Source organism: Neomonachus schauinslandi, chromosome 7 (genome assembly GCF_002201575.2).
Source record: "Neomonachus schauinslandi chromosome 7, ASM220157v2, whole genome shotgun sequence".
In the NCBI taxonomy this organism is placed as follows: Eukaryota; Metazoa; Chordata; class Mammalia; order Carnivora; family Phocidae; genus Neomonachus; species Neomonachus schauinslandi.
In genome coordinates this window covers 54,059,283-54,086,302 of record NC_058409.1, presented here as the reverse complement: position 1 = coordinate 54,086,302, position 27,020 = coordinate 54,059,283, and the positions used below count along the sequence as shown (strand labels likewise).

General features: G+C 40.4%; 1 protein-coding gene and 1 pseudogene across 1 annotated transcript in view; both read right to left on the bottom strand.

Annotated features, from left to right (window-relative positions):
- ANKDD1B (ankyrin repeat and death domain containing 1B) overlaps positions 1 to 20,089 on the bottom strand; it is a 67,374-nt gene extending 47,285 nt beyond the window's left edge. The window contains exons 1-5 of the mRNA XM_021697693.1: positions 19,906 to 20,089; positions 10,827 to 10,930; positions 7,967 to 8,065; positions 236 to 334; positions 24 to 128 (exon numbers count right to left, since the gene is read on the bottom strand). Coding sequence (XP_021553368.1) covers positions 24 to 128; positions 236 to 334; positions 7,967 to 8,065; positions 10,827 to 10,930; positions 19,906 to 20,089 — 591 coding nt within the window. The remainder of the gene's footprint in view (positions 1 to 23; positions 129 to 235; positions 335 to 7,966; positions 8,066 to 10,826; positions 10,931 to 19,905) is intronic.
- A 5,888-nt stretch (positions 20,090 to 25,977) lies between these two features.
- On the bottom strand, positions 25,978 to 26,791 carry LOC110589585 (annotated as a pseudogene).
- Positions 26,792 to 27,020: the final 229 nt, after the last annotated feature.

Sequence of the window (27,020 nt, the reverse complement as noted above, 5' to 3'; positions counted from 1 at the left end):
CTCTCCTACTATAGCAAACACACCTTATCAGGCTGGTCCAGGTCCTTCAAATGCAGATCTTGAATGAGGTACTCCACGATGCGTACATTATTGCTCTGAGCTGCAAAGTGGAGGGCATTCATTCCATCCTCAAGAGAGCCAAGGTGGGGGGACATATATACACAATGATCTGAGAACCTCCCCATCCTGCACTGGGGCAGTGAGAACTATGTCCAGGTGTGACCCACATACCTACCTGATTCTTGGCCCTCTGGTCTGCTCCAGCTCTAATGAGCATGAGCATGATCTCGAGACTTCCAGACCAGGCTGCAAGGTGAATTACTGTCAAGTCGTGCTTCCCCAAGAAGAGAAAAGAAAAGCGTCTGTCACTGGAATGAGCTACAACACACCACCTCAGTTAACAAAGGCCAAGATAATACTCAAGTGTTAAAAATTAACAAATAGGGAAAAAATTTAATATACAGCAAATGTGATACTTCAATTCAATGGGGAAAAGGAAGACATTTAATAAGTGCTACAGGCACAAGTCATTTTCTACAGGGAAGAAAATAAAATTAAATCCTATATCATATTATACACACACACAAAAGCACACAAAAATATTAGAAGAAAATCTAGACTGTAAGGTACAGTGCCTTGATCCACAAGTTATAAAAGGAAAGATGATAAAGTCAAGAAACAAATGATAGATCTTTAAAAATGTATTTTAATAAAGATAAATGGTTACTTTTTCTAATACATGAAGCCTCTTACAAATCAACAAAAAGAAGGCAATTAAACCAACTGAAAAAGTGGACCAAAAAAAGGTGCTCTCTAAGGTATTAGTGGAAATGAACAATTATGGTTTCAGCAATCTGGCAATAGCTATTGAAATTTTCAATTCAACCAGCAATCCCACTACTAGGAATCTATCCCCTGAAAATGAGTTTTAGGACCTAATGTTATGTAAACAAGGATATTAATTATAACCCTTAAAAATGAGAGCAGGGTAAATGTCCATCAATATAAGAATGCTGAGCAAATTAGGGCGCAGTCATATCACATCAAGCAGCCATTACAAGTAAGAGTTAGAGCTATAAAAACTGACTTGCAGAGATTTCCATGAGGTAGCTGTTAAATGTGAAAAGTAAGATGCACAAAAAAATATAATCCCATTTTTTATAAAACAAGCAATGACAAAAACTCATGTGTGTACACGTATGTATCTATATCTGTCTAAGGTGGGCACGTAGGTAGATGGATGCTCGATACCAATATAGATATGATTACATGAGCATGAGGAAAAGTACAGAAATAAACACACATTCTCCGCATTGTTAAATGTAGTTACTGGAGAAGGAGCAGGTGCACAAAAAAGAAAAAACAGAGAAGACTGAGGTTATAAAAAGAATCCTACTTATATATAAATCATTTGAAATACTCTCTCTATAAAAATTATATAGGTGTGCATGTGCATGTACACATGCATGGAATAGACTGAGAGAGACTCAGTAAGGACCTACTGACCCTTAGGGACGCTGTGGGCAGTTAGACTTGTAGACTGAATGAGCAGGAGAAAAGTGTGAAAGGAAAGAGCCAGCAGTTAACAATGGCTATCTCAGGAAGGTGGAGTTGGAGGGTACTAAACTGGGAAAGCTGGGACTTGCATCCTAGGCCCCAAGTTAGAGAAGTAATATAGAGCATACCTTATGAGCATGATCTGTAGAGTCAAAAGAAACTGACCTCCAATTTGGCTCTCCTACTTCAAGTACTATGTTCTAGTTAACACTCAGCCTCAGGTTCCTTATCTGTAAGTTCCTGTGTCTGCTTCTCTGTTTCCTTTTATCTCTGTCAAAAAATCATCCATTGCTCTGTTGAAGTCCTTCTAAATGCCTTCTAAATGTCATCCTTCCAAAAAGTAAGCCTTCTCAGCACATCTTATTGCATCTCTTAATCGACTTTATTTGTAAGCCACGAAACCAGTTTGCTAGATGTATACAATATGACTAAATCAACAAGGAAGAAGGGTCTGTGGGGGGGCACTTTCTTTTGCCTTTTGGCATTTACTTTGGCTACCACAGAAACTGCATTAACGTATTCTCTTCTTCTTGGGTAAGTACAGATACGAAGAAGTGAAAAGGAAGTCCCAGATTATTGAGGTGTAACTCTAAATCAGTTGTGCTCAATGGGGGACAGGGGGGCAATTTTGCCCCCAGGGGACATTTGGAGATGTCAGAAGATACTTTTGATTGCTGGGGCTGAGTGGAGATATTGGCATTTAGTGGGTAGAAGCCAGAGATACTGCAAAACATCTTATAATCCCAAACAGCCTCCCACAACAACAACAAAAAAATCATCTGACCAAAATGTCATAGGGCCATTGTTGATAAACCCTGCTTTAAATGTCATACTCCATAAAATTTACATTTCGGCTGCCACACTACCCAGTGAGTTAGTCTATTTAAGCCTATTTATATATTTACAATCCCAATATGCAGAAAATGCTCACCAATTTCTGCACTCTTCCCCAAGGACTAATGATGTACAACAACCAGTTGAGGTTTTTCAAGAAATGTGCCCTAAACACAGTTCTACTCCTTAATTACTCTTCTCTACAAACTAATGGTCTCTATTCAGGAATACTAAATCCAGTTTCACATATGGTCAAAAAAGAGGTCAGAAATATTTTTTTTAAAGATTTTATTTATTTGACAGAGAGAGAGAGACAGCAAGAGAGGGAACACAAGCAAGGGGAGTGGGAGAGGGAGAAGCAGGCTTCCTGCAGAGCAGGGAGCCCGATGCGGGGCTCGATCCCAGGACCCTGGGATCATGACCTGAGCCGAAGGCAGATGCTTAACGACTGAGCCACCCAGGCACCCCCAGAAATATTTTTGATAGAAGATAAATCACACTTTGATAGGAGCTCTATTTTTGAACTCCTATATTCCATATATTTGAAGCCATATATTCCAAGTGGAGCCATCATTCCTCAGAGGAAAAGAATCACTGATCACAGATGTTAATTCCCTCACAAAAATGTTCATAAAATTATGTCTTGTGACATGAAACTGACATACCTAGGACAGTTTGTGAGCATGTGTCATGGATTACACTCAGAGTGTACAGAATGCTCTGTCAAGTGTAAAAGGCCCACCGTTGGTGACGCTCTGTCCCTATCACCAGTGTGATCACAAGTGAGAAGGTCATTAACTTCCCCTGAGGAGCACATGCATGGGAGTACCTTCCCAGAGATAAGAAGCTCTGAGAGCTGATGCCTGTCATTATCCTCTAAGCACCACCTGCTCTCCATCTGGGATCCTTGATTCACATCCGGAGTAAGAGCCTCCATTTATCTAGTGTGCCTGTTCCCAAGATTCAGGGATGCCACCAACTTTGAACCTGAAGCTCTCAGCACCTGGGCCATGCATTTGATCCTTAGCTTGCAGTGCCTTGAAAGATACATCATGTCAATGGTCTTGGTCCTTGCTCCCTTAATAGACTGTACACCCCTTTGAGCAGGGACTGTATCTCCTGCCAGTGCTTCCTGACACAATCACCTGGGGATCTTGTTAAGTCACAGATTCTGATTCAGGAGGTCTGGCGTAGGCTCTGGGATTCTGCATGTCAAGCTCTGAGGAAATGCCGGTGTTTCTGGTCTCAGGACGACACTTTGAGTAACAAGAACTTAAATGCTGTTAAATCCCCAGTAGTTGGCATTGAGACTTACCCACAGCAGGCAATGAATAAATATTGATGGTGAAGGGGTTCAATTTCTGGCTCTTTACAAACAGGTGTTAGAAGACAGATCTGCCAGGGGCGCCTGGGTGGCTCAGTTGGTTAAGCGACTGCCTTCGGCTCAGGTCATGATCCTGGAGTCCCGGGATCGAGTCCCGCATCGGGCTCCCTGCTCGGCAGGGAGTCTGCTTCTCCCTCTGACCCTCCTCCCTCTCATGCTCTCTGTCTCTCATTCTCTCTGTCTCAAATAAATAAATAAAATCTTTAAAAAAAAAAAAAAAAGAAGACAGATCTGCCAAGTCAAACTCAAGGCTCATGACCCAGATAAAGAAAGTTTGACCAAACACAGCATTGCCTGAATTATAAAAAGCAATTTATTAGTTACGTTCTAATACCACTGTGAATAATTAAGTTATAGAAATATTAAACTGAGTGAAACTTTCAAGGTGGAGTACAGAGATACATCTGGAATATATATGTATTAATACCATATTTCCCATCTGACAGCATTTCAATCTCACAAGGCCAAATTACAAAAAAGCTGATGCTAGCTTCCAAATGTATGTTTGGAAAAGCCTCAAAGAGAGTGAGTTGGTAGAACATCTCTTCATCATTTCAGGAATAACTGACTTACACTCTGACAGAAACCAGTAGTATATTTAATATATTAGAAACATGGCGATCCTCAGACATGCTGTGTAAAAGAAAGGATGCTATCAACCTGGGCAATGGATGTGTAAGTGTTCATTGTACAATTCCTTCTACTTTTTAGTATGTTAAAGATTTGGGATTATGGTCTTGGGTACGATGGAGTAAGTACACTGTCTCTCCCACCACACGTGACTAAAATCTCCAGACAAAATGCATAGAGTAGCTATTTGAGGACTCTGAGAAGTAAATGGTAGCAGGTAGATTGGGAAGTAAACCAACACTCAAAATATAAACAAAGAGGGTTTCCTGATTTGGTTTTTGTTTTTTTCCTTCCATATCTTCCAGCTTGAACTCAAGGCAGTGTAAGTCACAGAAGTGTGCTCTGGGCACAGACAGAAAGAACTCCAAGAGAAGCCCTCTCTTTCTGGGCTAAGGAGCAGAAGGGTGGTCCTACAGGACGGAGAAAGTAGGGGAAATACTGTTTCTTTATTCTCTTCTGGGCCTGCTCCAGGCAAGCCTCACTCCCAAAGCTGGAACCCTGTGGTAGAAGGGACAGCAACAGCACTAAGTGGGCAAGCACCTAAAACTGACAGAGAAATCCTCTCAGACTAAAGGAACTGTGGTCATACTTCTCCCTCTCCCTCTGCTATTCCCTCTGCTTGTACTCTCTCTCTCTGTGTGTGTGTCAAATAAATAAATAAAATCTTTTTAAAAAAATATTTAAAATACAGGTAAGTTGGAATTCATCAAAATTTAAAACTTTTGCTCTGTGAAAAAGATAAGCTACAGAGTGTGAGAAAATACTTGCAAATCACAGATCTAACAAAGGACTTGTATCTGGAATATATAAAAAACTCTCAAAACTGAACAGTAAGAAAACAACCCTATTAAAAAAAGTACTCAAAAGATTTGAATAGACACATCACCAAAGGAAATATACAAATGGTAAATAACAGAAGATGCTCGATATCATTAGCCATTAAAGAAATGCAAATTAAAATCACAAGGAAATGCCAATACACATCCACTAGAAAGGCAAACATTGAGGAGAAAAAATGAAAGCTACGAGAGCTGATGAGGATGTAGAACAATGGAGTTCTGTTACACCGCTGCTGGGAATGCAAGGCAGAGCCACTACAGAAAACAGTCTGGCAGCTTCTTGTATACAGCTTACTGTATGACCCAGTAATCTCACTCCTAGGGCTTTGTACTAGAGAAATGAAAACTTACGCCTACATAAAACTGGTACACAAATGTTGATAGCACCTTTATTCATTTTGTTGTTGTTGTTGTTGTTCTTTGTGTAAAAATTTACATTTAGATTTAGCCAGCTGGACTCAGTTTAGATGATCCCAGTTTTGTTGGCAACATCCAAAGCATCATAGTCAGGAGCCAGTTGAACATATGCCTTCTTCTCTCCATCAGGCCTGATCAAGGTGTTGACCTTTGTCACATCAGTGTTTGATCTGGTGCTTGTTGGCCTTAACATCCACAATGAACACAAGTGTGTTGTTCTCTTCTGTTTTCTTCATGGCTGACTCAGTAGTCAGGGGGAACCTGATGATGACATAGCGGTCAAGCCTGTTTCTCCTGGGGGCACTCTTTCGAGGATATTTGGGCTTCCTTCGGAGATGCAGTGTCGTGGGCCGTCAGAAGGTAGGTGATGTGCAGATCATCTTTTTTTGTGTGACTGTGCAGGCCTTTCAACACTGCTTTCTTGGCCTTCAACTTCTTTGCTTTGGATTCACCTTTTGGAGGTGCAGGGGCTTCCTTCTTAGCCTTTGGCGCCATCTTTGTGAAAGGGATAGCAGCTTAATTGTAATAGTCAAAAACTGGAAACAACTCTAACGTCCTTCAACAGGTGAGTGCATAAATAAACTTGTGGCATATCTACATACTGAAATACTATTCAGCAGCAAAAAGGGAGGAATTATTGATACATACAATATGAATGAATCTCAGAGAGATTTTGCTGAGTGAAAGAAGCCAGTGTCAAAATGTTATATGCTACCTGACATCATTTATACGGCATTCTCAAAAAGGCAAAATTATGGAGATGGAGCAGAGATCAGTGGTGTCCAGGGTGGGTAAGGGTTTGACTACAAAGATGCAGCATGAGGATATTTTCTGGGTGATGCAATTGTTCTGTATTTTGATTATGCTGGTGACTACATGAATCTACACATACATTAAAATTCATATAACTGTACACCAAAAAGAAAGAAAATTGTATGGTCAATTTAAAAATTAAAATAAAAAGTTACTGTATCAGGGTTTCAATGTCAAAATTGAGAATAGACTCTTGGCAATCAGGTCTATTACCAAATCATCTTTTGCAGGCTAACTAACATTGCAAAATAATCAAATAACAATTTCCAGACCCCAACAACATGTTAAGTACAATAACCATAATATAACTTATTACCCTCACAAAATTGGAGAGCTTTCAGTGCCAATTTTTAGTAAGGGGTACTTCTTCATTCTGATTCTATTATATCAATTGACTTGCCTACCAATCTCAGAGGAATAAAATAGACAGAGAAGGATATGCTCCCCTGGTAAAACAAAGAAAAATTTTCATCATTATCATGTCTAGGCCATGTTTACACCAACAAAACCAACAATATGACCAACTGGTTTGATCTGACTGCATTCACTCATCTTCCAAAGATTTACTAAGCACATACTAAACCCAGGACCTGGAAGAATGAAAGTAAAGCAGGGCTGAGTTTTATCTTTCAATGAGTCAATCCAGCCAGAAAATAGAATAGCTCTGTGAAAACCTTATGAACACTTTAGGAACAATGGCCCATTTGGTTAACTAAGAACCAGCAGCCACAGTCCATAGGATTCTAAAAATCAAGACCGTCATCTTTCATTGCAACTGGAGATGATGAACGTGATATTGGGTACATCCAGCCCAAGTGGTTTTCTTGCACCATGGTAAAGTAGTAAGTGAAGTTGGGAAAAGTAGGGAGAAAATCCTTAGGGTGGGTTTTGATATCAAGGCAGACAAATAGTTAACTGCTTTGGGGCTAACAGCATGGTCTCTGGAACCAGGTAAACCAAGTTCAAATCCTGCCTTCACCCCTTCTTAGATGTAATTATTGGGCAAGATATTCAACTTCTCTGTCTTAGGCTCTTCGCATGAAAACTGTATTTTTAGTAACACTTTTCTCACAAGGTCGGGAGACAAGGTTGGGCACTAAATATCAAAGTCCTAAGACTGGTGCCCAGTACATAGTATGTACTTAATAAGCTTTATTAGAGTTCACACAGCAAAGTCAAGATTTAATGTCCCTGAGGCCAGTTAGCTTCTGTCCTCCATGTCCCAAATTATACTATGGGCAACCACCTTATTCTTACAAATGCATATTACTAGCCATAAGGTCAATATGAGAAAATGGGCAACAGCCTAAGTCCTACAAGTAATAGGTAAACAATTTAGTTACCAAATACACCCTAAAGAGATCTTTCCAAAGTGAAAACTGAATTTGGAAATATTCTGTGTGTATGTGAAGAAAAGATAACTGAAGTGACCAGATTTTCCCCATACACTGGTTATGCTCCAATCCATTCTACCAAATGAAGATGATCTTACCTTATCAGCAATATCCACTCTTGCCTTGTGATTAAGCAAGAAATCCACCACAGATAAATGATTTGACCCCACTGCAAAATGCAAGGCTGTGCGGTTCATCTGAGGAAACATAATTTGTGTTTTCAGTCATCTAATTGCTATTTAGCCTCTTTATGATTCCTGTGTCTTAAACCGCCATAATTTTCTATCATATGTTTATATGTGCATGGCATAACCCATGATTGATTGTAACAGTGTAATGGATTTCAATTAAAAAGTAAAAGTTGCAGGGGTGCCTGGATGGCTCAGTCAGTTAAGCATCTGACTTCAGCTCAGATCATGATCTCAGGGTCCTGGGATCAAGCCCTACATCAGGCTCTGTGCTCAGCAGGGAGTCTGCTTGTCCCTCTCCCTCTCCCTCTGCTCCTTTCCCGCACGTGCTTTCTCTCTCTCTCACTCAAATAAATAAAATCTTTAAAAATAAATAAATAAAAATAAAAAGCAAAAGTTGTATTTTCTCCCATATGCAATTATTAATAACAGCAATTTTTTTCTGCTTAGAATATATTGATAATGCAAAACAAAAATTTTCCTAGATGTTCAACCCTGTATATGGTCTTCCTTCTATAATTTTTTGTACTGTTTATTTTACTGAAACAAACTGCTTCAGAATGAAAGAAAGAAAGAGAAGAGAAGACAAAAGAAAAGAAAAAAAGAAAAGAACGATGCAGACACAGAAAAAGAAAGCTATGACTATCTGTTGCTTCAAAGGAAAGCCAACAAGGTACTCCTGGGATGTCCAGAGACAGTTCATTGTTTCAGAGAAGAGATGTTTTGCTTGTAAGTAAAACACATGTCATATTTCCCATATTCTAGACACTGTTTTTGCTTCCAAAGAAGGTGCCTGCACATGGATTTCCTCCTTTGTTTCGAATAAAGTATTGCAAAAATTAAATATCTGATATCCTTGGTAGCTAAATCGATGATAAACTGGAGTTTGACAAAACATGAGTTATCCTGACATTGTCTGCAATTTAGAGTTGTGTTCTGGTATGTCAAGCCAAAACAGCATCCAAGATAATTCAATAAAACCACTTATATATATTTTTTCATCTCTATCATCACAGATCTTAAGGAACTCTACAAGTAACCATGTAAACAAACTGCTGTAAATGGGACTAAAAGAGATGTCATTAGAAAGTATAATGCAGTTCATCGAGAGTTGATAACTTGCCACAGTGACCATAAGTTAAAATGCCCTGATTGTGTCCTAAATGATGCTTCATTTAGCATTAAATCTTTTTAACTACTTTAACATAAGAATACCGTTTAAAATATCAGAAAGTCTTGGAGCACCTGGGTGGCTCAGTTGGTTAAATGTCTGCCTTTGGCTCAAGTCATGATCTCAGGGTCCTGGGATGGAGCCCCACATTGGGCTCCCTGCTCAGTATGGGGGGGGGGTCTGCTTCTCCCTCTCACTCTTCCCCTGTGCTTTCTCTCTCAAATAAATATTTTTAAAAATATCAGAAAGTCTTATGTGAAAAATTTTAAATTATTATAAAAGTACATTAGAGAACCTATTTCCTGCTACTTGGAAAAATGATTATTGCTTTACTTACTCAACAATTTATCTAGATATTACTTTCAAAGGCCCCTGCTCACTTCTTTCTTTTTAATTCCTTCCTTTCTGATTCATTTCCCTTTTTTTGTTTTTGTTTTTGTTTTTGTTTGGTTCCTAAAATTGTTATACTGCAAAACTTTGCTATTTTTCTACTCTTTCTAGAATACCTATGGACAATGAATACTATATATAACCATAACACATCAGACATACACATGCATACAATACACACACAGACACATACATTTCCATATGCATATGCACAACCGGTAAACATCCTTCCACTGCATATGATGCATGACTTCAATTCATATGACGTCACTGTCTGGGACAGATCTACGTGTTGTGAAATGTAAAGTCTACACTCTCTAGAGAGCCCTCTGTAAAGCCAGAGTCAAAAAGCTGAACTGACGGCAATTAAAGTTTCTTACTTTTTTAGATTTTACAAAACCATATAAGCATGAGAATACATTGCTAGATCCCTCCCCAGTGCCTTGGAAGGGGTCTGTACAAGTAGGGACACTAAAGCTTCTGCTTCATTTAGCATTAAATCCACCTCTGTTATCCCCTCTTTGATCCACTGCACAGATTGTGCTAAGCAATTAACACAGCCCCAAACCTGTCCACTTTGATAAACCTTGCCCTGAAAAGCTGTCAGGAAATCTCTACAAAACCAAGCAGTAGGAAATTTGTATTTCTAGCAGTAGACTTCTCTCCTAAACCCTGGCACTTGAAGAACAATAAAGTAAGAGCCAGGTTTTAGAAAAGGCCCCAGTGTCTGACATGCGATAAAATACAAACCCATGCTCCTTTGGATTTTAAATTTGGAGGGCCGAACAACGAAGGACATCCCTGGAGAGAAAGCAGTGACGAAACTGTGAAGCAAAAGATGTTCTGCCTTTCCAGAATGTGTGAGGCCAGTGATCCAAAGGCTGCAATCCAGGATCAAGTCCAGGCCCATAACCTTGATGACTGGCTTTACTGCCTACCCACAGACTTTGCATAGATGCACATAGTGACTGTATACTTCCCCTCTGATAAGATATTTATTCCTCTGCTTGATTCCACCTTTAGCTTATACATTCTGGAATTACCAACAACAGAGCTCTCCCTCACCTCATCCAGCACAATCACTTTTATTATTGGAATTACCAACAACAGAGCTCTCCCTCACCTCATCAGCACAATTCACAATTTTTATTATTATTTCAGTTGGACTTGTCAATCCAAACCACCCTTAGAGTACTCACTTCTACTCACATTGTTCACAGAATTAATGTTAACATTCTTTTCAAACAGCTTCTCCATAATATCCAAATTATTGCTTTTTGCAGCATTGTGAAAGCTTCTCTCATTTGGGAGTACGGAAAGCAAGCAAGCAAGCATGACTGACGGAATTTAGGGGGGGTAAAGAAAAAAAAAAAAGGCAAACCTCATATGGCAAACCTGGTAACTTTAAAAACTTGACACAACAGCCTTGAGCCTTTCACATTCTGCCAATTTGAACATAGGAAATTTGCATCACTATTTTACAGAGCTGTATTATCAAGATTTCACTTGATGCTCACAATGCAAATGTTTTCACACCCTTAAAAATATTCCTGGTCCCAAACAAAACATCATTTCCAAGGACCACCCTGAAGTCAGCAATGTAGTATCTGCCTCTAGGAGGTCGGAGGGTGGCCATGGACTTGCGGTTTTTTTAATAATGTCTGTATAAGATTAGACAGGCAGGAGCCCAAATGCTCCATACAAGTTTACAGAGATAAAATTGTTGTCTGCAGAACCCACTGCAGATGCCCGGCCAGCAGAAACAAATCATTAAAATGTAGCACATCATATAAACATATACAAAGGCTAAAGGGATAAACATGTTTTATTTTCATTTATATAAAAAGAGATAAAAGTAGATTCATACCTACTATAAACATTACATATTAAAGACATATACACATTCAGGGGGCAGGTTTTATTAACTAGCCTAGAGAAGATTTCAGGATTTATTGAGTATTTTTAATATGCAGGAGAACTGAGAGTCTCTCAGGGGACAACCCCAATACTGGAGGATAAAGTCAGAATTGGAATGATCTGAAATCAGCAACAGACCATCTCTAAAAAGAAAGCCCCCTAAGAGGTTTTGTGGATGAGTTGCCAAGTAGTTTCCCAATAATAATAATGAAAATACAATCTGCCAAAGACTCTAGAATACTACCAAGTCTAATCAAAGACCAAGAGTATCTTCATGGGGGAAATACACATTCATTCTCTCACCTGGATCCCCCTCTTGCCTTCTAACCCTCCTGTGGGCCCCACTCTAAGTGACTTCAACATCCACACAGATGACAAATCCCATACTCTGGTCTCCCAGTTCTCTGACTCCCTCATGTAGAATAATCTTTCGCTCCACCTGATCTCAGCCACCCAATGTCAGGGTCATAATTTTTTTTTTTTTAAGATTTTATTTGTTTATTTGACAGAGAGAGACACAGTGGAGAGGGAACACAAGCAGGGGGAGTGGGAAAGGGAGAAGCAGGCTTCCCACTGAGCAGGGAGCCCGATGCAGGGCTCGATCCCAGGACCCTGGAATCATGACCTGAGCCGAAGGCAGACGCTTAACGACTGAGCCACCCAGGTGCCCCAGGGTCATACTTCTGACATCATCATCAAAAACTACATTACCTCTGACATCTTCAAGAATCCCACTGTCTGAGGCCGCTGGGAAGATGGCGGAGTAGGAGGGCCCTGGGCTCACCCCTTGCCACGTGGCTGCCTACAGAGCACCCACATCGGCATAAATAACCCAGAAAGCAGCCCGAAAACTGGCAGAACAGACTCTCCGCAGCCCAGCATAGACAAGAGGCCACAGAGAAGCAGATCCACCCACTCCGATCGTTCTTGGCAAGATCCCATCAAAGCAGTACCACAAGCCCGGGGGTGTGCACGCAGCCCAGACAAGGGTCAGCACCACTCCAAAGTGAGTCCTGCTCCAGGGAGAGGGGAAGATAACCACACACCAGTCTGACTGTGACCCCAGCAGTGGGCTGGGGGCAGGCAGCTGGTCTGACTACAGGCCCCACCCATCAACAAAAGCTTCTCAGGGGACAATACAGGGAAAGTGCCTGCAGTTTGGTGCTACTTCATCTCTGGCGAACACCTGGTCTGACTCAACTCAAGCCCAAGGCAGCCCCGGAGCAGCCCACTAACACAATGGGCACCAGACTCTGCCCACAACAGGCAGAGCGCCACCGCAGCCTGGACTGAAGGCAAACACATCCCAGCCACAATGGTAGGACACCCCTGGAGCAACACACAGAGGAGACACCCCTTGAAGCACATTTTCTGGTGAAAAGGAGACACTGCACTGCAGGACCTCGTCTTCATAAAGCCACTACTTTCAAGTGCAGGAGATGTAGCTGACTTTCCTAACACAAAGAAACAGACACAGCAATAGACAGAATGAGGAGACAGAGGAATATGTCCCAAGTGAAAGAGCAGAACAAAATCAGAGCAGGAGACCTAGGGAAACAGAGATAAGTAATATGTCTGATAGAGAATTTAAAGTAATGCTCATAAAGATACTCATTGGACTTGAGAAAAGAGTGCAGAACCTCCATGAGACTCTCCATCAAGAGACAGGAGATGTAAAAAAGAACGAATTAGAGCTATTAGACTTACTAAATGGAAATAAAAATAGACCACCTCGAATAAATAGCAAACAAGAGGAAGTAGAACGGATCAGCCACCTGGAGGACAGAGTAATGGAAAGTAATCAAGCTGAGCAGATGAGGGGGGGAAAACATACGCAAAATGAGAACAGACCCAGGGAACTCAGCGACACAGTCAAGCATAATAGTCGTATGATAGGGATCCCAGAGGAGAAGAGCGAGAAAAGAGGGCAGAAGATTTGTCTGAAGAAATAATAGCTAAAAACTTCCTGAATCTGGGGAAGGAAAGAGAAATCCAAATCCAGTCACTCAGATTTAGGCGTTATTTGCTGCTGCATGAAAAGCTAGTCTACCCTAATTACAGAGACTAACATACTACATATAATTAACATACTCTTAAATTCTTTTTTTACATAATGATCTATTTATTTATTTGAGAGAGAAAGAGAGCCCACACATGTGTGCACAAGCAGAGGGAGTGTGGGGGCGAGGGAGAGAGAGAATCTCAAGCAGACTCCACACTGAGCGCAGAGCCTGATGCAGGGCTCAATCCCATGACCCTGAGATCATGACCTGAGCCAAAATCAAGAGTCGGACACTTAACCAACTGAACCACCCAGGCACCTCCATACTCCTAAATTCTTACCCACTAATCTCAAGTACGATCTCATCACAGGAATCCTACTTCATTTCCATAGCCTTCCATTCTTCAATTCCATGACTTTTCCTTTCTTTTCAAATATCCCAATCTACTAATGTACCTAATTTAGTTTCCATGATCACCAACATCCAAATCTCAATTGATAATATTGCATACAGAAAACATAAGCAATCAGATAGTAACTCCCTTATTTTCCAACCACTAAGTCTTCCAACCTACCTACCTACTTTCATACCCACACTCTTCTGCTTTTACTATTATTATAGTCAATGAAGCATCCCCACACCTACCCAAGGCCAACTCCTCCACTTGGGCACTGGATCCCACCCTTCTCATCTTTTCAATTATTTCATGTATCAATCTCCTGTAAATTGTCACATTTTCCTCTGCATCATTTAATCTCTCTCCAGAGGACCATCCCCTTCAACATATACAGAGACACTATAATACTCCAGTGGAAAAAAACTCTCTTAACTTCACACCCTTTCCAAATGCCACTCCATTTCTCAACCTACTGTTTCCCCCAAAACTCTTATAAGTGTTTTATAATTGCTGTCTCTCCTGAAATGATGAAACCTCACAGTTTCATCTCACCTCCGTGCTAATCAGACCTCATTCCCATCACTTCACTGAATCTGCGCTTATCAGGATCACTCCATCTTGCCAAAAAACCCAGTCATCGCTTTTCTTTGTGTGCATTAAACTCTTGGCAGATTTGACAGAGGGCCATACTTTCCTTGTAACATTCTTCTTCAGGCTTCTGATGGACTACCTGTTGCTTTCCAGTCTCTTTTATTGGCTCTTCCTCTTCTGCTTCATCTCTAAGTATTGGAGCACGCTGGGGCTTTTATGAAATTAACAACCTGATGGAGTAGACATTATCACCCCCATCTTACAGATGAGGAAAATGAGACTTAGAAAAGCTAAACCACTTGCTCATGTCTTAAAGATCATAAATAATAGAACTATTCCAGGCAGCCTGAATCCAAACCCCAAGCTTTCAATCACAGCAAGTGTCCAGGGTGTCAGCATGAGAGTCTACTACTGCAGTGGAGATTCAAACTGCCCATTGTCAGATGCTTTAGCTAATGCATTCTGTCAGTTAGACTGGACTTCTTTCAACTCTCTCCTCATTCCCACACAGCCCTGACCCCAGCTCTTTGTCCCTCTATATTAATCCAATGGGAGTATAGTTCTAGTTCCTGGTCTTTTCCCTCCTGGGTACGTCTCACGGTAAATCAAGACCTTGTGGTGTCCTGAAATATGACACATGGATTCTATTCCTTCCCTGAAGTCAAATATCTTGTCCCTACCACATCTATAAGAAAAAGTAATTTTGAAGGAGCTTCTAAGACAACTGGGAAGCACCATACAAGATTCTTAATCCACTAAATCAATGGTTCTTAGCTCTGGCTTCACAATAAAATCAACTGAATCCCTTAAAAAAAAAATTGATGCCAGGTTCTTCAACCCAAGCCAATTGCATCAGAATCCTTAGGCTTCAAAATGTTTGCAGACTTGCCCACAATTTACTGAGTTATCTTGTAACAATTCTGAATGTTTACATTCAAATGTAAAATGGAGATTATAAAACTACCTTTGGCAGTGTGAAGAAGCCAGTTTGTACAGACTAATAAGAACTGGCTGTAGCTCTTCCCAACTCTGTGTTCAATGACACTGTAGCTTTAAATCAGTCATGGTGAAAGTATTACACAAAGGAACCTGGAAAATACTACAAATCAGAACTCATTCCGCCCCCCCCGGAGAGCTGGTAATCAAACATTTACCAACATACCACTGTCTACCTTCTAGCTAGTAAGTGACAGAGTTAAAAAAATGATCTAGACAAATAATAAATGTATCAATTTTCAAATTGACTAAATAATATTTAGAGTACTTTACTATACGTCTTTTTTTTTTTTTAATGTTTAAGATCAATATAAATGTTCAGCCCAAAACAACAGGTTACACAGAGTTGTAACATTCACTTAAACTTTTAGGGGCCAAAAACTCAAATGCCTTCAGGAGCTGGGCAAGTATGAAGTAAAAGGACCAGAAGAGGAGGAGACCATGCTGACGTAGAAAAACAAGGCCCTGGGCGCCTGGGTGGCTCAGTCAGCTGAGCATCTGCCTTTGGCTCAGGTCAAGATCCCAGGGTCCTGGAATGGAGTGCCACATCAGGCTCTCTGCTCAGCAGAGAGCCTGCTTCTCTCTCTGCCCCTCCTCCCTGCTTGTGATCGCTCTCTCTCAAATAAATAAAGTCTAAAAAAAAAAAAAAAAGAAAGAAAAGAAAAAGAAAAACAAGGCCCAGCTCCCTCTTGCATTTCATTCAGGTCTCTGCTCAACTGGTACCACTTCTAAAAAATCGTATCTGACCACCCAATCCCCTTTCTCCTGTTGTTCTCTGCCCCTGTACCCTACTTCATTTTTTTTCTTCGTATCACTTGATATTACTTGACTTTGCAATACATATATATTTGCTTACTTGCTCACTATCTGTTTCCTTCACCAGAACACAAAGAGGACGCTGAAATAACTCCAGTGTTGAGTGTTAGTAGGTGTTCAATAAATATTCGTTAGATGGATGAATGGAAGGGTTGGGAAGCCACTATCCACCTCCAGAATAATATAGCCAAGAGGGAAAGTATTATGCCAGCACTATCAAAACTTCCAACATAAATATATATACACACACACGAACCATGTATCAAAGAGGAAAACCCAAGAGAAATTAGAAAATACTTTGAACTGGGCGCCTGGGTGGCTCAGTTGGTTAAGCGACTGCCTTCGGCTCAGGTCATGATCCTGGAGTCCCTGGATCGAGTCCCGCATCGGGCTCCCTGCTCTGCAGGGGGTCTGCTTCTCCCTCCGACCCTCCCCCCTCTCATGTGTTCTCTCTCTCAAATAAATAAATAAAATCTTTAAAAAAAAAAAAAAAAAAAAAGAAAATACTTTGAACTGAATGAAAATAAAAATAAAATATACCAAAATGTGTGGGATGCAGCTAAAGCAAAGCTAAGAGAGGAATTCATAGCATTAAATTATTAGAAAAGAAAGTCTCAAATCAGTAATCTAAGCCCCTACCCTAAGAAAGTAAAAACCTTGGGCACCTGGGTGGCTCAGTCAGTTTAATGGCTGACTTTTGATTTTGGCTCAGGTCAGGATGACAGGTTACTAGGATGGAGCCCTATGCTGGGCTCTGTGCTCAGCGGGGAGTCTGCTTGAGATTCTCTCTCCTCTCTCTCTGCCCCCACCCCCTGCCCACATACATGCGCTCTCTCTCTCTAAAATAAATAAATAAATCCTAAAAAAAGAAAGTAAAAACCAAAAAGGAAAATAAACCTAAATCAAGCAGAAAGGAGAAAAATACCAAAAGTAAAAGCAGTAATCAGTGAAATTGAAAAGAGATAAATAACAGAAAAAAATCAATGAAAACAAAAGCTGGTTCTTTGAACATACCAATAAAATCAGTAAACTTCTAGCAAAACTGACAAAAAAAGAAAACGAGAGAGAGAGAAAGAAGACACAAATTACCAATATAAGGAATGACAGAGGACATAGCACTACAGTCCCAACAGACAATACAAGGATAATGAAGGCATATTATGAACAACTCCATGCACATAAATTCAACAACTTTGATGAAATGAAATAATTTCTTGAAAACCACAAACTATTCAAATTTATTCAAGATTACATAGATAACCTAATAATACTATAACTATTAAAGGAATGGTATTTGTAATTTAAAATATTCTAAAAAGAAATCTTCATGCCCTTAAAAAGCATTCAGATGTGCATTAAAAAGAAAGAAATGCTCATGCCCAGATACTTTCACTAGTGAATTCTACCCAACAGTTAAAGAATAATACCAAATCTATACCATCTCTCTCATAAACCACAAGAGGAAAAACTTCCCAACTCATCTTATGAGATCAGCATTTCCTTCATTCTAAAACCAAAGACATTGTGAGAATATAAAACTATAAACCAATATCCCTCATCGACATAGATTCAAAACTCCTTGAATAAGCATTATCAAATCAAACCCAGTGACACATAAAAAGTGTAACACACAGGGGCGCCTGGGTGGCTCAGTCGGGGCACCTGGGTGGCTCAGTCGTTGAGCGTCTGCCTTCGGCTCAGGTCGTGATCCCGGGGTCCTGGGATCGAGCCCCACATCGGGCTCCCTGCTCCAGGGGAAGCCTGCTTCTCCCTCTCCCACTCCCCCTGCTTGTGTTCCCTCTCTCACTGTGTCTCTCTCTGTCAAATAAATAAATAAAATCTTTAAAAAAAAAAAAGTGTAACACACCAAGTGAGGTTTATCCTGAGAACACAAGACTAGTTCATTATTTGAAAACCAAGCAATGTAATCTATCATACAAGTAGTCTAAAGAAGAAAAACTATGATAACACTTTAGCATTTTAAAAAATTCAACATCCGGGCGCCTGGGTGGCTCAGTTGGTTAAGCGACTGCCTTCAGCTCAGGTCATGATCCTGGAGTCCCGGGATCGAGTCCCACATCGGGCTCCCTGCTCGGCGAGGAGCCTGCTTCTCTCTCTGACCCTCCCCCCTCTCATGTACTCTCTCTCATTCTCGCTCTCTCAAATAAATAAATAAAATCTTTAAAAAAAAAAAAAAATTCAACATCCATCTATGACTAAAAACAAAAACAAAAACGTTCTCAGCAACATGGGAATAGAAGGGAACTTCCTCAACCTGATAAAGAACATGTACAAAAAACTGACAGCCAACATCATACTTAATCATGAAAGTTCCAATGCTTTTTTTGCTCAGGAAGAAACAGAAATGTCCACTCTCGCTCTTTAAAACACTGTGTGGATGTGTTAGCCAGTTCAGTACAGCAGTAAAAGTAAATTAAACGGCATACAGATTGGCAAGAAGTCGAACTGTCTCTGTCTAGTTGCAAGCAATTTGATTATCTCCATATAAAATCCAAAGGAATGTACAAAGCAGCTCTAGAACTAATAAATGAGGTTAGCAAAGTTGTGGGATACGAAGTCAACACATAAAAATCAATCATATTTCTATATACTGGCATCAACAAATGGAAAACAAAATTTTGGTTGAAACAGATAGATGCCCAAGTGAAAAAATTTGAACCTTGATGTAAACCTCATACCTTATATAAAAATTAATTCAAAATAAATCATAGATGTAAATGTAAAACATAAACCTATAAACCTTCTAGAAGAAAACACAGGAGAAAAACTTCATAAGCTGGAGTTAGGCTATGTGGCCTCCGCAGGAATTACCACTGCCTTGAAAGATCTTCCTCACTTATTCGCTCACTTATTTTAGCGTCTTTCAACCCTCTCCCCAAATCAGAACGTGGACTGTCATGCTCCCACTGCATAAGTCGCATCTAAAATATGTCTAGTAAATCGTCAACTCTTGAGAATATTTCTAGATGAACGAACCGACGGATGGATGAACTAATTGAACATTATTAAGGGACTAGTGCTCTGTTAACAGCCTTGAAATCATTCTCAACTTTTGAAGACTCTTCAACAATGTGCCTCAGTTTATGCTATAAGTTTATTCTCAAAGAGGCACAGAAGACTCACGCCATGCTTTAGAAACCTAAGCACAGAAAGATTAAGTGATTTAAAGTCACACAGTAAGTCACTGCGTGAGTCAGGATATAGGAGGTAACACCACATGAAACTCTCTTCCTTATTTGCAGTAGGGCTTAATCATTTCTTCAAAAACCCTCTTCCTTAAATTCAAAGAATAGCTCTTTCCTTCCAACCACGGTATATAGGTTTCACCTGAAATAAAACAGCCGGAGTCAAAACTTGGGGAGGGGTGTTGCCAAGTGGCAAACCAGCCCACAGGTGACGCGGTGGCGGAGGGTGGGCGCCCCGGCCCCGCGGGGTCCTGAGGCGGTCCGGCGGCACTTTCCACACGAGCCCCCACCGCCCGGCCCGGACCCACCCCGCCCACCGGCGCCGCGACCGCGCAGTCTGCAACCCGCCTCCTGGAACTCATGGATCTCGTGTCCCGCCGCCGCCGCCTCCGCCGCCTCCTCTCGAGGCCTCTCCGGCTTCGGGATCCAGGGCCGGGCTGCCGCACCCCTCAGGTCTGCCCGAAGGCCCTTCACGGCCGCGGCCGCCCCTTGCAGCAGCTCCCTCGCGGCCCCCCGGTGACCCGGGATGCTCGGGGCGGGGTCCATGTGCGCCCTAGTTCGCCGCCCGCAGAGAGCCGGCAGGCACGGCCGGGCGGCTGTCTTTTCCTTGCGGTGTCTGGGTAGCTTGCCCCGGTGCTCCTGCCCCGCCCGGCTCGGCCGCCTGGGAGGGACCACCTGCGGGTGTGGCCTGCGCGGTCCTCGGATTCGGTTTTACCTGAAGGAGAGCGCTCTGAGAAAACGCCCGGCTCACACTTTAGTTCTTAGTACAACTTTGAGAAATGTCCAGGCTGGATTTATAACCACCACTATGAGAACTTCAGTATTAAATCATTTCTAAATGGGCTTCCAGAATTTTCTTTTGAATAAAGTAAGACCCTCAATTTCTTCTCTGAAGGTGTAAACTTTGGTATCCCATTTTATTTTTTTAAGATTTGTTTCAGAGAGAGAGAGAGAGAGCATGAGTGCGGGAGGGGTGAGGAAGAGGGAGACAATCTTAAGCAGGCTCCCCAATAAGCGTGAGACCCAAGTGGGAATAGATCTCAGGACCCTGAGATCATGACCGCAACCAAAACCAAAAGTCAGATGCTTAACAGACTGAGACACCCAGGCTCCCCCTTGGTATCCCATTTTAACCTAGTCATAACCTATTGGACTACCCATCTTAGGTATTATTTTCTTCTTAGTGGTTTATGAAATACAAAATTGATTAAATACAGGATTCTAGGCAACTATGTGCCTAGCTAAAATTCTAACAATATTAAAGAAAAGTAGAATACTGAAGGACAACCAGGATCTCTGTCCTGAATCCACCGCACCCAAGCACAGGGGGTTTGATGCATTACAAAGTAAAACCATGGCACATCTCACACCTGTGGATGGTTTCAGAGGTCAAAGAAGAAGTTTAGCACGTTCTAGGAGTGGAAAAAAAAATTAAGTCCTCATAAAATGGAACTAGATTTGACCCCAGAACTGACTCACCCTTTTATACACACACACACACACACACATGCGCGCGCGCCTAAGAATATTAGGAGAGCATTATCTATAAAAATGCACAAGATGGTTTAAAGAGAAATAAACTAATGAAAGCTGAGAAATGTGTTGGATGAGATTAGGCAACTGATGAGGACTTGACAAAAGGAATGAAAAGAAGTGGGCATTTTCTTTTTTTTCTTTTAAAGATTTTATTTATTCATAAGAGACAGAGAGAGAGAGAGGCAGATGGAGAAGCAGGCTCCCCGCTGAGCAGGGAGCCCAATGCAGGACTTGATCCCAGGGCCCTGGGATCATGACCTGAGCCGAAGGCAGATGCTTAACCATCTGAGCCACCCAGGTGCCCAGAAGTGGGCATTTTCAAGAGGTCCTACAAGGGTAGACAGAATTCAATAATAGACAAGGGTTTGGCATAGGTTGTGTGTGTATACACACATATATAATGTATGTATATCTATGTATATACACACATATAATGTATGTATTTCTATGTATATGAATGTATTCTGAGTTTGAAATCATAATAAACTTAAGAAACTGGGGTTAGAAGTAAAGGGTTAACACTATTTGCCTCTGAATTTTCTTCTGTCTCTCTGAGCAATAATGAGGAAATAAGACTGTTATTAACAGAAAAGAAGAAAAGACTGTCATAGATTACCTCACATTTGTAAGAACAGTTCAATATTACGGTTTGCTTAATAAATAGAATTATGTTTCTAATACTCACCATAATAACATTTTTTTTTCTTGAACAACTGTTAATCCAAATGTTTTGCTTTGTATTACAAAGCAAAAGTGATTATCCCTTAATTATACAACAAAAGGACAGTTTTTGCTCCGGGAAATAAACACCATTGTTCTGTGAAGTTCACTAAAATCTTACCAGCACCAGGTATGTTCAAATTTAGCACTACTTTTCAAAATGGAATATTACTTAAAAGAAAATCAGCACTAGGCACCAAGTACAGTTTTCAAAATGGAATATTTCCTCAAAAAGCATTTTTTTAGCCTTAGGTTAAATAGTATGTTTTGGAGCCTTCTTCCAAAAACTTCCAAGCCACCCCAAAAGGCCATAGTAATAAAACCTTTATAACGCAATGTTTCATTGTCCTCATAGAGAAATAGGAGCACAAAGGAGTGACTGATCAGTTTTTCCAGAGGGCAGGGACCCTCTCCTGAAGGTGGCCCCTGGGCTGAGTTGAAAGATGAATAGTTGTGTATGGTGGGAAAAGAGAGCGTATGTCCAGGAAGCACATTCTGGACAGAGGGAGCAACTAAGCAGCATACCAGAAGGAAGAAATAGCTTGGTCTATTCGGGAAACTATAAGCTATGCAGTGTGACTTGATTGGCCTTGAATGCCAATCATGATATGTGGACGCTAGCTTGTATTGGCTTGCAAGAGCAGATTGTTAAATTTTCAGGAATTTTGTGTACTGGCTTTTTATTATGATTTTGGTCACATATGTACAAGAGTATATAAAATATATATGTACAGTTTAAAGAATAGTTCTATGGTAAACCTTTATGCAGTCAACCACCCAAGAAACAGAACACTGTCAGCATCCCAGCAGCTCTATGTACCATTCCCCAATCACATTTCCCTATCTCTCACAGAGGAAATCATTATTCTTTCAGGACAATAACATACTTGCTTTTCTTAATAATCTTATTTCATACAGATAAATCCTTAAAACAATGGTTTTAACTGTTTTGAACTTTATATAAATGTATTCATGCTGATGGCATGCTGACTTGCCATCTATGACTTACTTTACTCCAGATTGTTCGTGATATTCATCTACTTTCCTTTTTTTTTAAGATTTTATTTGAGAGAGAGAGAGCGCGCGCGCGAGAGGGCATGAGTGGGGGGAGGGGCAGAGGGAGGACAAGCAGACTCCCCACTGAGCAGGGAGCAAGATGCTGAGCAGGGAGCAAGACATGGGGCTCCATCCCAGGACCCTGAGATCATGACCTGAGCTGAAGCCAGACGCTCAACCCACTGAGCTACCCAGTAGATATTCCTCTATTTTCTTTCTTTTTTTTTTTTTTCAGGGGAAAGTGTCCCCCACTACCACAAATTATGCAGTCGAGTTTCCCACTACTTTCTGATTAACTATTTCCTCCATTTTTACCACTGTATAGAATTCTCTTGCTTGAATATACATGAATATACAACGGTAGAATTAAATTAATATTTATTTTCCCTTTTTTTGCTATTACAGTGCTGATAAGAGCATTGTTGTACATACTTCTTAAGGAACATGTACATACTTCTAAGACATTATATCAGGGCTCTGGAAGGAAAAAAAATTATATTTTGTGATGAATTTTTAAAAAGGACCATTTACAAAGGTGTGGGGAAACACAAAAGATGCTGTAGCACCCCAAAACTAGTAAGAGCAAGACTCTGTTGCCACCCCTAGGCTGAAGGGGTGAGGGAAGGAAAGGATCATCAGAACCTGAAGAGAGGGGGCACCTGGCTGGCTCAGTTGGAAGAGTGTGTGACTCCTGATCTCAGAGTCATAAGTTGGAGCCCGACGTTGGGTGCAGAGATTAAATAAATAAAGCTTAAAAAAAAAACAAAACAAAACTGAAGAGATAGGAGAGAACACAGTATAAAAAACTTGTGACCTTTCGTCAAGGGACCTAACCAGCTCTAGATGATCATATAATAAGGTACATGTGGGAATAAATACCCAACTTCATCTTCTTTTCTCCCTGAAATCTGTAGTGGTTCCCCCATTGCCATAGCCCCTTACTGGACATAAAGCAGGGTCAAGGGTCAAGAGTAAATCTGGAGAGCAAATGGAAGATAACCAGCAAAGGTGTTTATTTAGGAGTGCAATTGATGGGTTGCTAAATGTACACATCTTTAAATTTACCGAAGAAAAGCAAACTGTTTTCCAAAGTGATTGTCTTCAGACTTCACATTGCTCCACGTCATCACCAAAATTTAATAACATTGGATCTTTTCATTTTTGTTAATCTGGTAGGGATGTAATGATACCTCTTTGTGGTTTTTTCATTTCCCTATTACTAAAATGGCTGAGAATGTGTTCACGTTTCCTGGTCATTTGGATTTCCTTTTATGTAAAGTGACATTTAAAGTCATTTGGTCAAATTTCTACTAGCTATTTGTCTTTTTCTTACTAATACATAGGAGTCATTTATATCTTCTGGATTACATATTCTGGATCTAGTTTTTGGCCAGTTACATGTGTCACAAATATGTCGTCCCAGGTGGTTCCCTGTATTTTGACGCTCTAAGTAGGTAAGATCATAGGTGCTTGTCCTTTGCAGTTTTGCTTTATTTCCTAAAAATACCCCAAAGCAAAATCATAATAAAAAGTAGATGAGTTGGGTACATTAGATAAAACAGAAAAGAATGTGGATAGAATTCTGGGGAAAGAGAATAAAAGAGAATCAGAGGTGGTAGAAGAGTAGAAAAGTAAGGAAACCATATTTATTGGCTAAAAGATCAATTAAACACTTGCAATTTTATTTTAAATCATTAAATATTACTAAATAACATTCAATTAAATGAATCATCTAAATGAAAATAATTTCATATTTACTCTAAAGTTGAAAACACAATAAAAATAAATCTGAGGCAAGATAGGAACAATTAAATATGATGCTCTTAACTTTTCAATACATTAAATCAGCACTTTACTGAACTTAATTTTATAAAGAATTCAGATATGTAAATCACACAATCAAGACCCACAGCTCTACAATTCTGAATTTGCCATAGCATATGATAATATTAGGCCTAAAACTGGCATGCTAATAAATATTAAATCTAACTTTATTTTTTTTAAAGATTTTATTATTTATTTGACAGAGAGAGAGACAGCGAGAGAAGGAATACAAGCAGGGGGAGTGGGAGAGGGAGAAGCAGGCTTCCCGGCAAGCAGGGAGCCCGATGCGGGGCTTGATCCCAGGACCCTGGGATCATGACCTGAGCAGAAAGCAGATGCTTAACGACTGAGCCACCCAGGCGCCCCTAAATCTAACTTCAAACAATCTAATTATTTCAAGTCAAGTTACCACTTTGGCCAAAGGCTGTGTAAGATCCTATTTTAACCTATTTCTAAAATATTATGTCTTCATAAATTTAGATAATGAGTTATAAAATATGAAAAGTAGGAAAAGAGAAAACAAAAATATGAGACAAAAATTTCAGTTCCTTAAAAAATAATAGAAAGTGGTCCCATCTTCATGTTTCCATTAAATAATTGTTTTTTTGAAAAAAAATTGTATTAATAGCACAAAAGTATTTGGATTAATTACTTAAGCTAATTAGTGTTAAGCTGTCTTCTTTCACAAATATTAATAAAAATGTGATAGAAATATAGCTAAGATAAATGAGATGTCTTAATACACACTAATCTTTTGTATTGCACACTTTTCTTTGAAGGGTTATAATAAAAATAAAGTGAGAGTACAATTTATCCTTTTTTATAGATCTGTGTAAAGTATAAACATAACTCTCAAGAAATGAAATACCACCATTTTAAAGTCCTACAAAGAAATTTAAAATACCTTGAATCTTAGACTAAATATTTTGTAAAGTGAACCATGTGCTTATTCATAAGATAAAGGAATTCTAAGAAAGAAAAAAAAATCACATGGATAATCCTATTTTAAACAATTCTTTTAACACAGAAAATAATACTGTGATACTATTTTCCTGAAGGTAACAAAACTTTCATCCCTGTTCTGACAAGCTAATATTCTTCATAGAACTTATAATTTTTTTAAAGATTTTATTTGAGAGAGAGGAGAGGTGAGAGAGAGTTCTCAAGAGCGCATGAGTAGGGGGAGGGGCAGAGGGAGAAGCAGACTCCTGGCTGAGCAGGGAGCCTGACTACCACTTAGGGCTTGATCGCAGGACCCCAGAATCATAACCTGAGCCAAAGGCAGACACTTAACTGCTTAACTGACTGAGCCATCCAGGTGCCCCACACAGGGTCTCTTTTCAAGAAGTTCATGATTCACCCACAATACCTCAATTCTCATGACACCTCCCATCAAGGCAGAGAATGAGGGCAACAAGGAGGTGACAGGTCCTTGCCATGAGAACCATTTATCGGAGTCCACTCTCGGTGAGTCAGTCCCTGGAAGGTGGGTTCAGTGTTTGGAGGCAGGGCCGCTGGCTGGCTTAGCAACTTGTCCACTACGTTGATTTTAGCATAGTGCTTCTCAATATCCTCATACAGAGTCCAGGACAAGTCATGCTGTAGCTTGTAAGCACCAAGGAATTCATGTGGACAACCTGTCCACCATTCTTTTGGAGAAATAATAGAAAAATACTGCTGACCACTCTCCCCTTTATAAAGGTAGTAAATGTTGCCAGGTTTTTTGTTTTTTTATTTTTACTATATTACAAGCTATGTGGTGCAAGTCAGCATCTTTGTGAGCATCTTCCAAAACCTTCCTGGCTTATTCTAGTAAATGTTGGATTTGCTCAGCTATGAGCAAACCGTCAGTTTGTTGGTGGCATTTGCTCAGATTAATTCATCAGCCTTCTGCACCTGCTCTGCAAGTGCCACAAGGTCTAAGGGGTCCCTGGCCCAGTGGGTGTGGTAGGGGCTCACCAGGGCCAGGCTGCTGGGGGTCAAGGTGCACTCCATGAGGGCTCCTCCCCAATCTGTCGCCGGCTGAACTCTTTGGCTTTCAGGGACCTCCTCCGTCTGCCCCAGCTTTGCAGCATCCACCATGTAAACACCTGAAACCTCCCTACCACCCTCCCCAATAAATTTTAATTATGAATGCTCATGAGGTATCTGAAGACAGTAGGATCTAAAATATGAATATACAAAGTTGTAGAAGTTACTATAATAAATATAGCAGTCCAGTACCAACAAAGTGGTTAAGTGCTGAAAAAAAAATTTTTTTTAAGATTTATTTTACTTATTTTAGAAAGAGAGAGCATGAGCAGGAGGAGGGGCAAAGGGAGAAAGAGAGAATTCTCAAGCA